This window comes from Hyaena hyaena, unplaced genomic scaffold (genome assembly GCF_003009895.1).
Source record: "Hyaena hyaena isolate Hyena2069 unplaced genomic scaffold, ASM300989v1 scaffold_503, whole genome shotgun sequence".
NCBI classification, from domain to species: domain Eukaryota; kingdom Metazoa; phylum Chordata; class Mammalia; order Carnivora; family Hyaenidae; genus Hyaena; species Hyaena hyaena.
Genome location: NW_024081132.1, coordinates 490,336 through 504,165, shown reverse-complemented (window position 1 = coordinate 504,165; position 13,830 = coordinate 490,336). Strand labels below are relative to the sequence as shown.

The 13,830-nt window shown below is 37.8% G+C and overlaps 1 protein-coding gene across 4 annotated transcripts in view; it reads right to left on the bottom strand.

The window, feature by feature from the left end:
- The window catches only part of LOC120247089 (phosphatidylinositol 3-kinase regulatory subunit gamma), a 159,465-nt gene that overhangs the window by 39,332 nt on the left and 106,303 nt on the right, over positions 1-13,830 (bottom strand). For all 4 annotated transcript variants that reach the window (XM_039254841.1, XM_039254840.1, XM_039254843.1 and 1 more), the window contains exons 2-3: positions 10,727-10,835; positions 8,476-8,574 (exon numbers count right to left, since the gene is read on the bottom strand). In XM_039254841.1, coding sequence (XP_039110772.1) covers positions 8,476-8,574; positions 10,727-10,809 — 182 coding nt within the window. In that variant the 5' untranslated portion in view covers positions 10,810-10,835. The remainder of the gene's footprint in view (positions 1-8,475; positions 8,575-10,726; positions 10,836-13,830) is intronic.

The window sequence follows — 13,830 nt, the reverse complement described above, 5'->3', positions numbered from 1 at the left end:
TACCATTTCATATACTGTGAAGTTATTTTTTTGTGTTTATTTTGTCTCCTCTCCCCTACTCCTATCTCTATCTCCAAATATAAACACTATATAGATAGGAGACCAGGTATAGATAGGAAATGCTTATCATTTCCTTTTCCTAGAATAGTACCTAGAACGTTGTGAACATTCAATAAATATTAAATGATTAAAGAATAAAATAAATCCGGGGTGCCCGGGTGGCTTAGTCGGTTAAGCGTCCGACTTTCGCTCAGGTCATGATCTCGCGGTTCGTGGGTTCGAGCCCCGCGTCGGGCTCTGTGCTGACTGCCAGCTCAGAGCCTGGAGCCTGTTTCGGTCTGTGACTCCCTCTCTCTCTGACCCTCCCCTGTTCACGCTGTCTCTCTCTCTCTCCTAGAAATAAATAAAACATTAAAAAAAAAAAAATTTAAAAAAAAAAAAAAAGAATAAAATAAATCCTATTCTGAATCACCATTACCTCTCAATTGATAATATTCTAAGTTTTTTTTGTTTTGTTTTTAAGTAAGTTCTATGCCCAGTGTGGGGCTTGAACTCATGACCCTGAGATCAAAAGTCACATACTCTACCAACTGAGCCGCCAGGCACCCTGACATTTCATAATATCTTCTTTGCTAGCATCTATCCTCTTTTATTCTTTCTATTCAAATATAGTCTGATCATATAATTGCTTTTAAAAAATGCAATGGTTCCCTCTGTCTACCTATGATATTAAATGCAGGGGCACTTGGGTGGCTCAGTCCATTTGTTGAGCATCCAACGTTTGATTTTAGCTCAGGCCATGATCCCAGGGTCAAGGGGTCGAGCCCCATATCAGGCACTAAACTGAGTATGGAGCCTGAGTAACTATTCTCTTTCTCTCTCCCTCTGCCCTTCTTCCCACTCACTCTAAAATAAAATAAAATAATAAATTAAAATAAATGCAAACTCCAAATTTTAGAATCCAATGTCCTTTTCAACATGACCCTTTTCTAACCATCCATCCCCTACCCCTTGGTTCCTCTTTATGGACTTTACCCTCTAGCCAAATGGGACTGCTTCTTTCAAGAACAGGGCACTATAATTTCTCACCAGCTTATCTCTGTTCCTATTGTTACCTATTCCTGCAACTTCCTCTTCCACTTTCTATATGCCCAGATCTATTCACTTCTTCCAGATACACTGCAATGCAACTTCTTCCATGAAGGATGCCTTTTTATATCCTCTCAACAAGATATTTCTTTCCCATTGTCTGAATTTCTCCTATTATTCTAGTTTAATTCAAAGCAGTTTTCTTATTCCTATTGCCTTCAGTAGACTATGGCTTCTTCGAGAAAAAAATTTTAACTCATTGTCAGATCCTATGCAGAGTAACTAGTACTGAGCTATGGTATTTCCTAAACTCCAGTAAGACCATCACTTTTCTGACTAACAAAATCTATCAGGGCCCAGCTAACCTGTCATTTTCTCAGAGAAAGCTTCTCTTTGCCTTTCTCTCATTTATTTTTTCCTTTCAGATATTCAGAGTACCTACTAAATGTCAGACATTCTGCTAGATACATGAAAACTTTAAAATATTCTTTCTGGAGTGCCTGGGTGGCTCAGCCAGTTAAGTGTGCGACTCCTGATTTCAGCTCAGGTCATGATCTCATGATTCGTCAACAGCATGGAGCCTACCTGGGATTTTCTCCCTCCCTCTCTCTCTCTCTCTCTCTCTCTCTGTCCCCACCCCACTTGGCTCTCTCTCTCTCTCCTCTCTCTCAAAATAAATAAATAAATAAATTTTTAATAAAATAAAATATTCTTGCCAATGTCCATTGAACAATGGATAAACAAAAGGTAGTATATACATGCCTTAAAAAGGAAGGAAAGTCTGAATATGCTATAACATGTATGAACCTTAAAAATATTATTTTATGAAAAATAAGCCAGGTACAAAAGGTTAAATATAGGGGTGTCTGGGTGGCTCAGTCGGTTAAGCATCCAACTTTGGCTCAGGTCATGATCTCACGATTTGTGGGTTCAAGCCCCACGTCAGGTTCTGTGTTGACAGCTAGCTCAGGGCCTGGAGACTGTTTCAGATTCTGTGTCTCCCTTTCTCTCTGCCCCCCCCCCCCCCGCCCATGCTGTCTTTTAGAAATAAATAAAACATTTTTTTAAAAAAGGTTAAATATTGTATTATATGAGGTACCTATAATAGTCAAATTCACAAAGACAGAAACTAAAACAATGGTTACCAGGAGTTAGGGGAAGGAGTAAATGGGGATAACTCAAATATAACACTACAATGTTATATTAAATGTTACGTTAAAAGCATTATAGTATATATGTGTCTCTCCTATTCCACCATTACACATTGGAATTATAAACTCTTGAGGGTAAAACCATATCTTCTTATTCATGTCCAAGAGCCACCTGGGTGGCTCAGTTGGTTGAGTGTCTGACTTCAACATATTCATGTCCACATTCCTGGTCCTACCATAATATCCACCACAAAGACAACCCTCTAAACTTTAAAGCTTCCCAACAATAAAATGGGGTGTCTCAAAGGAAGATGCTAGTTCCCTCTGACTGAAAGATCACATGGAATCTCAATGGCCCTTTCTGAAAAACGTTATGCAGGGAATTCCTACATCTGCAGAAATCCCAGTTGAACCAAGTAGTATTAACAATCTCTTCTAGCTGCGGATCTCTAGCATAAGAATTCTCATGGTGGCTCTAGACTAGACTGTGATCGGGACCCCTTTCCAGCCTTTGTTCCTGAATAGTGCTGCAACTTCAGGTAAGTAATAAAACTTCTGCAGGCTCTTTTCCTATTCCCAAGATACAAAAATTGCTGCTTTTCATTAGTTGCATTTAGGAATCTACCCATCATAAAACAACTTAGTGTGGGATTAAAAAATTTTTTCAGATAAGTAAAGACATTCATCTGTTAATATTTGTTAGCCGTCCATTGTCTAATGTCTATCCATTATCACACACTAAAGTCTAGAGATTTAACAATGATTAAACAATGATTATCAGAGAACTTAAATTCTATGGGGTGAGATAGACAAGGTGGGAGTTGAAAAGAAAATACAGATGTGGACTACAGAGAATTAAACTGAGGCAATATATATCCTCATCCTGGGATGGCTACTTTGGATTGAGTGTTTAAGAGAAGACTTGAAGAGGTGGCAACTGTGCAGAGATCTAAATGACAAAAAAGAACCACAGATGCAAAGATCAGAAAGAACAGCTATTGCAAATGCCCTGAGGCAGGAATAAGTCTCACTTATCTGAGGTACAAAAAGGTTAGGTTAGTGGGGTTAAGTGTAGTGGGAGGAAGGAAAGAGGGCAAGAAATGAGGTGTACAAAGTAGTCCAAGACCAGGGCACCTGGGTGGCTCAGTCAGTTAAGCGTCCAACTCTTGGTTTCAGCTCAGGTCATGATCTCACAGTTCATGAGTTTGAGCCCTGCACTGGGCTCTGCTCTGACAGCACAGAGCCTGCCTGGGATTCTTTCTCTCCCACTCTCTGCCCCTCCTCTGTTCTGTCTCTCAAAATAAATAAACTTAAAAAAAAAAAAAAAAAAGTAGATCATGACCAGATCAGAGTTTTGGAAGTTAGAATAAAATCCAAATTCTTTACCTTAAGTGTAGTAGGAAAACTCTTAAAAGAATTTTAAGCAAAAGAGTAATCAGACTCATATCTTAAAATGATCACTCTGGGTTGCTCTGTGGAAAGTGGTCAAAAAGGGTGGGGAACACTAGAAATTATAAGATGCTGAGAGGCCTTTCAGGAAATGACTGCAAAAGATCAAGCAAGATGATAGTGGTTAGTGTTGGGTGGCAGACAAGTGTGACAAGATTATGAAAATAGATTTTGAGATAAAGGTGAAATTACAAATACAGATTTGGGGGTAAAGTTGGCAGGGCTGTTTAACGATGGATTTGGATGTGAGTGTTAGGGAAAAAGAGTTGTAACTTGAGTACTGTAGAGATGGTGGCTCTATTTCTTTGTTTTTTTAAACATTTATTCATTTTTGAGAGAAAGAGGCAGAACATGAGTCAGGAAGGGGGTAAAAAGAGAGGGAGAAACAGAATCCAAAGCAGGCTCCAGGCTCTGAGCTGTCAGCACAGAGCCAGACACAGGGCTCGAACTCACAGACTGCGAGATTATCACCTGAACTGAAGCTGAATGCTTAACTGAACCACCCAGGCACCCCAATGGTGGTTCTATTTTAGAAGTAAGGAAGGGAGGGAGGAAGGGAGGAAGGAAGGAAGAAAAGGGAAGACTAGAAGAGAAACAATTTGAGTAGGAAGAGTTGGGTTAGAAGTAAAAAAAATTCTGGGGCACCTCGTTGACTCCGTCAACTGAGCATCTGACTTCAGCACAGATCATGACCTCACAGTTCTGTGGGTTTGAGCCCCATGCCAGGCTCTATGCTGACAGAAAGAAGCCTGCTTCGGATTCTCTGTCTTCCTCTCTCTGCCCCTTCCCCACTTGTTCTCTCTCTCTCTCTCTCTCAAATAAACATTTCAAAAAATAAAAAAGAAAGAAAAAGAAAGAAAATATTTTGCTTTGACCATTTTAAAATTAATACATCTGCTGGTTATCTAAATGGCAAAGTCAAATAGGCAACAGGATATATGCATGTGGAGTTCTGGGGGTCAGAGTTAGAGATGAGTTTTATGAATCACCACCATTTAATTGCCTGTTAAAGCCACAGAATAGGACTAGCTCGCGTTGGTAGGATGAATATAGAGGAGACAAGGAGACCCAACTCTGAGCCTGGAACACTTAAAATGTAGATACAGAGCAAAGGAGTGGCTGGTCTAGAGTTAGGAAGAAAATTAGAAGCGTGTGGTGTCACCACAGCCAAGACAATAAACTGTTTCTAAGAAGTGCCTATGACTAATGCTACTAAGAAGTCAGGTGAGGTAAGAAGTGAGAAGTCACAGACATGACAGTCTATATGGAACACCCAAAAGATTCCACCAGTAAACTGCTAGAACTGATTCATGAACTGAGTGAAGTCGCAGGATATAAAATCAATGCACAGAAATCAGTTGCATTTCTATACACAAATAATGAAGCAAAAGAAAGAGAAATCAAGGAATTGATCCCATTTACAATTCCACCGAAAACCATAAAATACCTAGGAATAGAATTAACCGAAGAGGTGAAAAATCTATACACTGAAAACTATAGAAAGCTTATAAAAGAACTGAAGACACACACACAAAAAAAATGGAAAAATATTCCATTCTCCTGGACTGAAGAACAAATATTGTTAAAATGTCGATACTGGGGCGCCTGGGTGGCTTAGTCAGTTAAGCGTCCGACTTTCGCTTAGGTCATGATCTCGCGGTTCGTGGGTTCGAGCCCCGTGTCGCGCTCTGCGCTGACTGCCAGCTCAGAGCCTGGAGCCTGTTTCAGTCTGTTACTCCCTCTCTCTCTGAGCCTCCCCTGCTCACTCTGTCTCTCTCTCTCCTAGAAATAAATAAAAAACATTTAAAAACAAAAACAAAAACAAAAACAAAAAAACAATATAACACCAGAATTCTTCACAGAGCTAGAACAAACAATCCTACAATTTGTATGGAACCAGAAAAGACCCAGAATAGCCAAAGTAAACCTGAAAAAGAAAACCAAAGCTAGAGGCATCACAATCCCAGACTTCAAAATGTATTACAAAGCTGTAATCATCAAGACAGTATAGTGCCGGCACAAAAACAGACACTCGGATCAAGGGAACAGAACAGAGAACCCAGAAATGGATCCACAAACATACAGCCAACTAATCTTTGACAAAGCAGGAAAGAACATCCACAGTCTTGTCAGCAAATGGTGCTGGGAAAACTGGACAGTTACATGCAGAAAAACGAACTTGGACCACTTTCTTACACCATACACAAAATAAACTCAAAATGGATGAAACACCTAAACATAAGACAGGAAACCATCAAAATCCTAGAGTTGAAAGCAGGCAAAAAACTCTTTGACTTCAGCCGCAGCAACTTCTTACTTAACATGTCTCCGGAGGCAAGGGAAACAAAAGCAAAAATAAACTACTGGGATCTCATCAAGATAAAAAGCTTCTGCACAGCAAAGGAAACAATCAGCAAACCTAAGAGGCAACCAATGGAATGGGAGTAGATTTGCAAAAGACATGTCAGATAAAGGGTTAGAATCCAAAAGTTATAAAGAACTTGTCAAACTCAACACCCCCCTAATAATAATAATAATAATAATATTTATATATTTATTATTATTATTATAAGCCAGTGAAGAATTTGGCAAAAGACATGAATAGACACTTCTCCAAAGAAGGCATCCAGATGCCTAACAGACACATGAAAAGACATCACTCACTCTCAGGGTAATACAAATCAAAACCACAATGAGCTACCACCTCACGCTAGCAGAATGGCTAACATTAACAACTCAGGACCAACAGATGTTGGCAAGGATGAGGAGAAAAAGGATCTCCTTTACACTGCTGGTAAGAATGCAAACTGGTGCAGCCACTCTAGAAAACAATATGGAAGTTCCTCAAAAACTAAAAATAGAACTACCCTACAACCCAGCAATTGCACTACTAGGTATTTATCCAAGGGATACAGGTGTGCTGTGTCAAAGGGGCACATGCACCCCAAAGTTTACAGCAGCACTACTGACAATAGCCAAAGTATGGAAAGACCCCAAATGTCCCTCAATAGATGAACGTAAGAAGATGTGGTATATATACATACACAATGGAGTATTACTCAGCAATCAAAAAGAATAAAATACTGCCATTTGCAACTACATGGATGGAACTAGAGGGTATTATGCTAAGCGAAATTAGAGAAAGACAAATATGACTTCACTCATATGAGGAATTTAAGATACAAAACAGATGAACATAGGGAAGGGAAGCAAAAATAATACAAAAACAAGAAGGGGACAAAACATAAGAGACTCTTAAGTACAGAGAACAAACTGAGGGTTGCTGGAGGGGTTGGGGATGGGAGGATGGGCTAAATGGGTAAGGGGCATTAAGGAAGACACTTACTGGGAGAAGTACTGGTTGTTATACATAGAGGATGAATCACTGGAATTTACTCCTGAAATCGTTATCGCACTATATGGTAATGAACTTGGATGTAAATAAATAAATAAATGTGTGTGTGCGCGCAACACACAAACACACACACAAAAGAGGGAAGTAGCTAGTCATTGGTTTAGTAGTCCCTGTAGACTGGTAGAGACAGAAGCCTGACTCGAATGGGGGGGAAAAAACAGTGAAATGAATCATTGTAGAACACTGATTATTCCTCAGCACGACTAAAGTCCCAAGGTATTAATTTCTTATATCTTTACCAGAAACTCCAAATTTCTAGCACAAAATACATGACTTTTCCTAAAGATAGTAGGCAGAAAGATAATAAAGAGTCAGATAAATCTGGATCTGTACCCATCCTCTGCCACTTACTAGCTACGTGTCTTCAGGTAAGTTTCTTAACCAGGTTAAGCTTCAGTTGCCTCATCTATAAAATGGAAATATGAATAATACCTATCTCATAACGTTGTTGTGAATAAGATAATGCACATAAAATGTTTAGTACAAGGAAGCTGTTATCATTACTGTTTTCATTATATTTTTCTTTAGATAGTCCCTTTTTTAAAAAATCACAGTACTTTATTGTAATTAGGCTATTTTAATTGTTAAAAGTAAATATAAAAAATTAAGTTAAATGTAAAAGTATCTAATGTAGTTTTCCTAATCTTTTAAAACATATGTCCTATCTTCATAAATATAAAAGGTGATACACCCCCCACCACTTAGAAAATTCTAATATGCCCACATGGATGGCTTCACTATAGGCTGAGAATTGCTCTACATATCCTTATCAGCCTAAACTATGTTGAGTTTTACTCTCTGAAGTCTGAAGCACTGAGGAAAATAATAGGGTTATTAGACGGATGGATTCCAACAGATCATTAATAACCTCAGGCTGTGCCCAGGACTTCTATTTTACTCACAAGGTCTTCTTACTTCCTTACTTTTAGGGATTTTAGCCTTTTGTTTTATTCCTACATAAAAATAAAAATTATTGCCATTTTTATATAAGACATTTAAATACTTAATGTACAAGAGAAAGGATAGTTAGCCAAACCATTAAAAAGTATGTATCTAGGGACATCTGGGTGGCTCAAGTAAGTTAAGTGTCTGACTCTAAGTTTCAGCTCAGGTCATGACCTCACAGTTCATAAGTCTGAGCCCTGCACTGGGCTCTGCACTGACAATTTGGAACCTGTTTGGGATTCTCTCTCTCCCCCTACTCCCCTCCCCAGCTTGTGCTCTTTCTCAAAATAAATAAACTTTAAAAAATGATGTATCTAAATTATTTTTAAATGTGTAAATAAACATTTAAATAAATACAAAAATCTCTGTATACCCAGAAATAAATAATGGCAGTAGAACACTAATCAAATGCTGAAAAATACTCACCGCAAAGTCAAGGTGTAATCTCCCTGCATTTTTGTTGAAGCATCTCTGACCAAAAATGTACCATCTGGCATATCCCGTAATTTGTCATTTACCTCCTCCCTGAAAAACAGAATTATATGAAAAACAAAATGTAATCATTGACTGTTCTCTTCACATTAATTGATCAGTCGATTAGTCGACTGTTCTCTTCACATATTACTACTAGGATAGTTAGGAGGGGAGTATGTCTAAGGTCACAGATTTATGGGGGCCTTCAGAGGTCATTTAGTTCCTCCTCCTAGATATGAGTTTTCTGTTTTGATTTTTGGTATTATGCAACCTAAGGATAGGCTATTTGCTTTTTAAACTCTTCCAGATTTCAAACGTCTGTAGGGAAACAGTGTGTCCATTAAGCCTTTAGGGCTTCCTTAGACAAGTCTGAATTTATAGGGTTTCAGGAAAAACCAGCAACTGTTTAGAAAGAAGGTATGTTTAAGCAACAATGGCAGCTGTATCTGATCGGGGGAGGGGGGGAATTCACTAAGTTCACAACCTTTCAATGTAATCTCCAATTTGAATTTATACTGATGATAAATTCCTCCTAGACTTGGTTTAGGACTTTAAGAAAGAACACTAGAACACTCGGGAAATAGGAGGGCACAGAAGGCTCTTGATTTACAGACCCACATGATCTTAGAATATAAGTTTAAGGGGCAACTAGGTAGCTTAGTTGGTTAAGCAACAGACTCTTGGTTTCAACTCAGGTCATGAGATCATAGTTCAGTTGGTGGGTTCAAGTCCCACGCTTGATTCTCTCTGCCCCTCACCCCCCACATGCTTGTGCTCCCCCTCCTCTCAAAATAAAACTTAAAAAAAAGAGAATATAAATTTAAATGATATTTAAATCTAACAGATCATTTTATTGTACAATTATAAAATAAAAATTTTATGATCCATTTTAATATAAAATATGTTAAGTCTCCTCCAAAAAAATTAAACATAGAATTACCATGTAACTCAGAAATTCCACTTCAGGGCATGCACCCAAAAGAACTAAAAGCCAGGCTTGAATAAACATTTATACACCAATGTTCATGGCAGCATTATTCACAATAGCCAAAAGCTGTAAACAATCCAAATGTTCAAAGCCAAATGTCCAGATGAATGAATAAATAAAAATGTGGTGTATATACACATAATGGAATATTATTCAGCCTTAAAAAATGAAGAAAATACTAACACATGCTATAACATGGATGGACCTTGAAGACATTTTGCTAAGTGAAATAAGCCAGTCACACAAGGATAAATATGGTAGGATTCCACTTATGTGAAGTACCTAGCTAGAGCAGTCAAATTCATTGAAACAGAAAGTAGGATGGTGGTTTCTGAGGCCTGGGGAGACTAGGAGGAAAAGGCAATTACTGTTTAATGAATACAAGTTTCACTTTGGGAAGATGAAATAGTTCCAGAGATGGATGGTGGTGACGGTTGAACAATACTGTCAATGTGCTTTATGACACCAAACTGGACATTTAAAGATGGTTAAAATGGTAATAAAGGGAAAAAGAAAGAAATGAGTGCCACTCTGGGAATTAAAGAGAACAGACAAGAGAAAGAGAAACACAAGCATATTGAAGAATATAGCATCAGACTGTAACCTAATTTGACAGAAAATGGATGGGTCTTTTCTAAAACAAAATTTGAGAAAAACAAGAAATTTGAATATTTAAATTCAATATATATATTTATCTTCTCTAGGTTCAAATTTTTCCAAAATCACATTTTACCCAAAAAGTAAACTGTTTTAGAGTCCCGTTTCTTAAAATGAGGTATGTGAAGAGTACATCAAAATCACCTGGGGAGACTGTTAAATGCAGATTCCTGGGCCCTGCCTCGATTGGTTCTTGTGCATGAAAATGAAAAGACTGTAGAACTACTGACTTAGACACAGAAAGGTAAAGAAAATTAAGTACCTGCAACTATCTTTTATCCTAAAACACATGTAGCTATCCTAAAGGTTGAAGTTTCATTTATTCAGAAATCTACCCTCAATACAGTATTAAAAGTAATGATCACACCTGTAACAATGATTTTCTTGCCATTTTTTTGTGGGAAGGACAGGATTTAGAAACTTTTGAAATGTTCTCACATACGAAAATAGTAATCTTTAAAAAACAACTAGTAGTGCATTAAAATGTTTTATTTTTAACTAATTCCCCAAAATAATTTGTTTTTAAACTGCATTGAATTATAGTAGCATTCTAGTTACCTTGAAATATCCCCCCAGTACCATTCTGCATCCTGAAGAGAAACAGAACTGTCCTTCATTCCATTTGTAACAGCTGAAGTCATTGGCTTAGGTGGCTTTGGTGGAAGAGCTAGAAGAAAAATGAATATTATTTTGTAGATGTAAATTACTATTTCTTTTCTAATTTCCTCAGTCAGAACAGCTCATTAACCAATGTACATTGATTCAAATAATTATAAATCAAGTGTTATAGTAAATGTTAGCCAAAGGAGGAATCCTTTTAGAACTCTACCAGTAACTGCCTAAAATGTGAAATTTTCAAGCTACCTGAGTTTTTTTTCCTTCTTATAAAGTGCTAACTTTTAATTCTCAACAGATAGCCCCAAAAACTTCATCTTATCTCAAAAAACATTGTGAAGCCCCTTCACAAACAATTCAGCCTAAAAGCCATTACGTGAGACTGGTCATGCTGGCCAAGCATTAGTGTCAGAGCCCAGAGCAGGGGAAGAAGGATTATGTCCCTATAGGAGGGCAGCAGCACAGCACAGGATCTCCGAGCCAGAGGAGGGTAAGAAGGAGATCCTCACGGGGACAGCCTGGCATGAGATATTAAATAAAGCTAAATGAAATAAGCACAGCAGCTCAGTGCCCGGGTGGCACAGCGTAGTGGAGACCAAGCTAATGAGGGCACAGTCCTCAGAAGTGAGCATACCAGTGCAAAGAGATAAAGCCAGATAAGGGTGAAAAGAATTTCTAGGGGCACCTGGGTGGCTTAGTCGGTTAAGCGTCCGACTTTCACTTAGGTCATGATCTCACGGTTTGTGGGTTCAAGCCCCGCGTCGGGCTCTGTGCTTACTGCCAGCTCAGAGCCTGGAGCCTGTTTCAGTCTGTGATTCCCTCTCTCTCTGACCCTCCCCTGCTCACGCTGTCTCTCTCTCTCTCTCCTAGAAATAAATAAAACATTAAAAAAAAAAAAAGAATTTCTACCTGGGGGAGGGGAGGCTGTAAGACATTGGGGGAATGCAGTAATAGCTGTAAGAGATGAGGTAACTACATAGAGATGATCAAGTAAGTAAAACTATTAAAAATAATAAGACCCAGTTTTCTCATAGTCTAAAAAGGAAGTTACAAATATGGAAAAGTGAAAGAATAGAATGATCCCTCTGGTTTGAACTAGAATTACAGCTATTGATATGAACTCATGAAATTCAATAGAAAGAGAGATGCAAATGTCTGGACATACAGGGAAAAAAACTATTCCCTAGCTCTGTCCCCTGAGATGTCCTGAGATCAGCATCTCTCCCCAGTATGCATCTTTGTTTCTAGTGATCTCTACTGAAAAGAATCAGGGCTCTTTGAAGGAAGGCAGATTCCAGGGCTAGGGCAGGGCAAAAACCAAATAAACCTCAAACATCATGTTAGGCCAAAAAGCAAGCAAGTGCTCAAAGAATGAGGGGCCATGACAAAAAATAAAGGAGCCAACTGAAGTGGCTCCCACTACCAAATATGGAGCATCAATATGAATAATGATAGTAAGGGAATATACATCATCAAACAAAATAAGAATCCATGTCTCCATGCAGACAGATATAAATAAATAAATAATTGAAAGATTAATAAAGAGGATTTACAAAATCTCAGAGGGCTTTCTTACAAAATGCTTATTAGTCACAAAGTAAAAAAAAAAAAACACAAATAATAATAATGGAGAAGTCTGGAAAACACTACCATAATCAAATAATCAATCAGGTTAATACCACTGGTAATGATAAAATTTTAGGCCCCCAACAGGATACACTGAGAACTTCTGTGATATTCCTGCCAAAAACGCACTGAATGAATTTAATCATGAGGAGACATCAGACAAACCACAATTGAGAGATATTCTACAAAAACAAACAAACAAAAATCAACTGGCCTGCAATCTTAAAAAATGTCAAGGTTGTGAAAATCAAGAAAGATTGAGGAACTGTTCCAGATTAAAGAAGACTAAAGAATTATGACAATTAAATGCAGTATATGACTTTGTTACAAAGGATATTATTGGAGGAAGGACAAAACTTGAATGGGAGCTGGTAATAAGATTAGTGCTGTAATATATCAATGTGAATTTTCTGATTTTGTACAGGAGAATGTTCTTGGTGGTGGGAAATACACACAAATATGATCATTGTGGGGTATCATTTCAGCAACTTACTCTCAATGATTCAAGAAAAATAAATTATTTGTACTAAACTTCTAACTTTTCTATAAGTTTGAGATGGTTTCTAATGTTTTTTAATTAACAGAGACAATATTGAGGGAAAAGGGGAACAATGTGAATATATTTTTCAGAACAGAAACTCTTTACTGTTAAATGTCTCTCAACAAGAATGTCAAAAAATTCAATGGTAGAAGAAAAGTCTTTTTAACAAATGGTGCATGACAGCTGGTCATCCTCATTCAAAAGAACACAGTCAGACCCCTATCTCACACCATATGCAAAAATTAAATTTTTATGACTCTGGATTAGGCACTGGTTTCTTAGATAGAAATCAAAGCACGAACAACTGGACTTGATCAAAATTAAAAATTTTTGTGCTTTGGATGACTTCAACACAAAAGTGCAAAGGTAACATAGAGAACTGCAGAAAATCTTTGTAAATCATCTATCTGATTTAAAATATTATATCTAGAACACATAAAGAACTCTTGCAACTTAACAGAAAGACAAATGATTGAATTAAAAATGGGCACAGGATCTGAACAGACATTTCTCCAAAGAAGATATATAAATGGCCAGCACCACATGAAAAGATAAGATCATCAGCCACCAAGGGAATAAAAATCAAAATCATGGAGCACCTGGGTGGCTCAGTCGGTTAAGCATAGGACTCTTGCTTTCAGCTCAGGTCATGATCTCATGGTTTGTGAGAGTGAGCTCCCTGTGGGGGTCTATACTGACAGCATGGAGTCTGCTTGGGATTCTCTCTCCCTTGCTCTCTGTCTCCTCCCCCACCCCCACCCCCACTCTCTCTCACTCATTCCCTTGCTCTCAAAATAAATAAACTAACTTAAATACAAAATTATTTTTCAAAAATCACAATAAGTAACACTTTACACCCTCTAGGATTTGACTATATAGT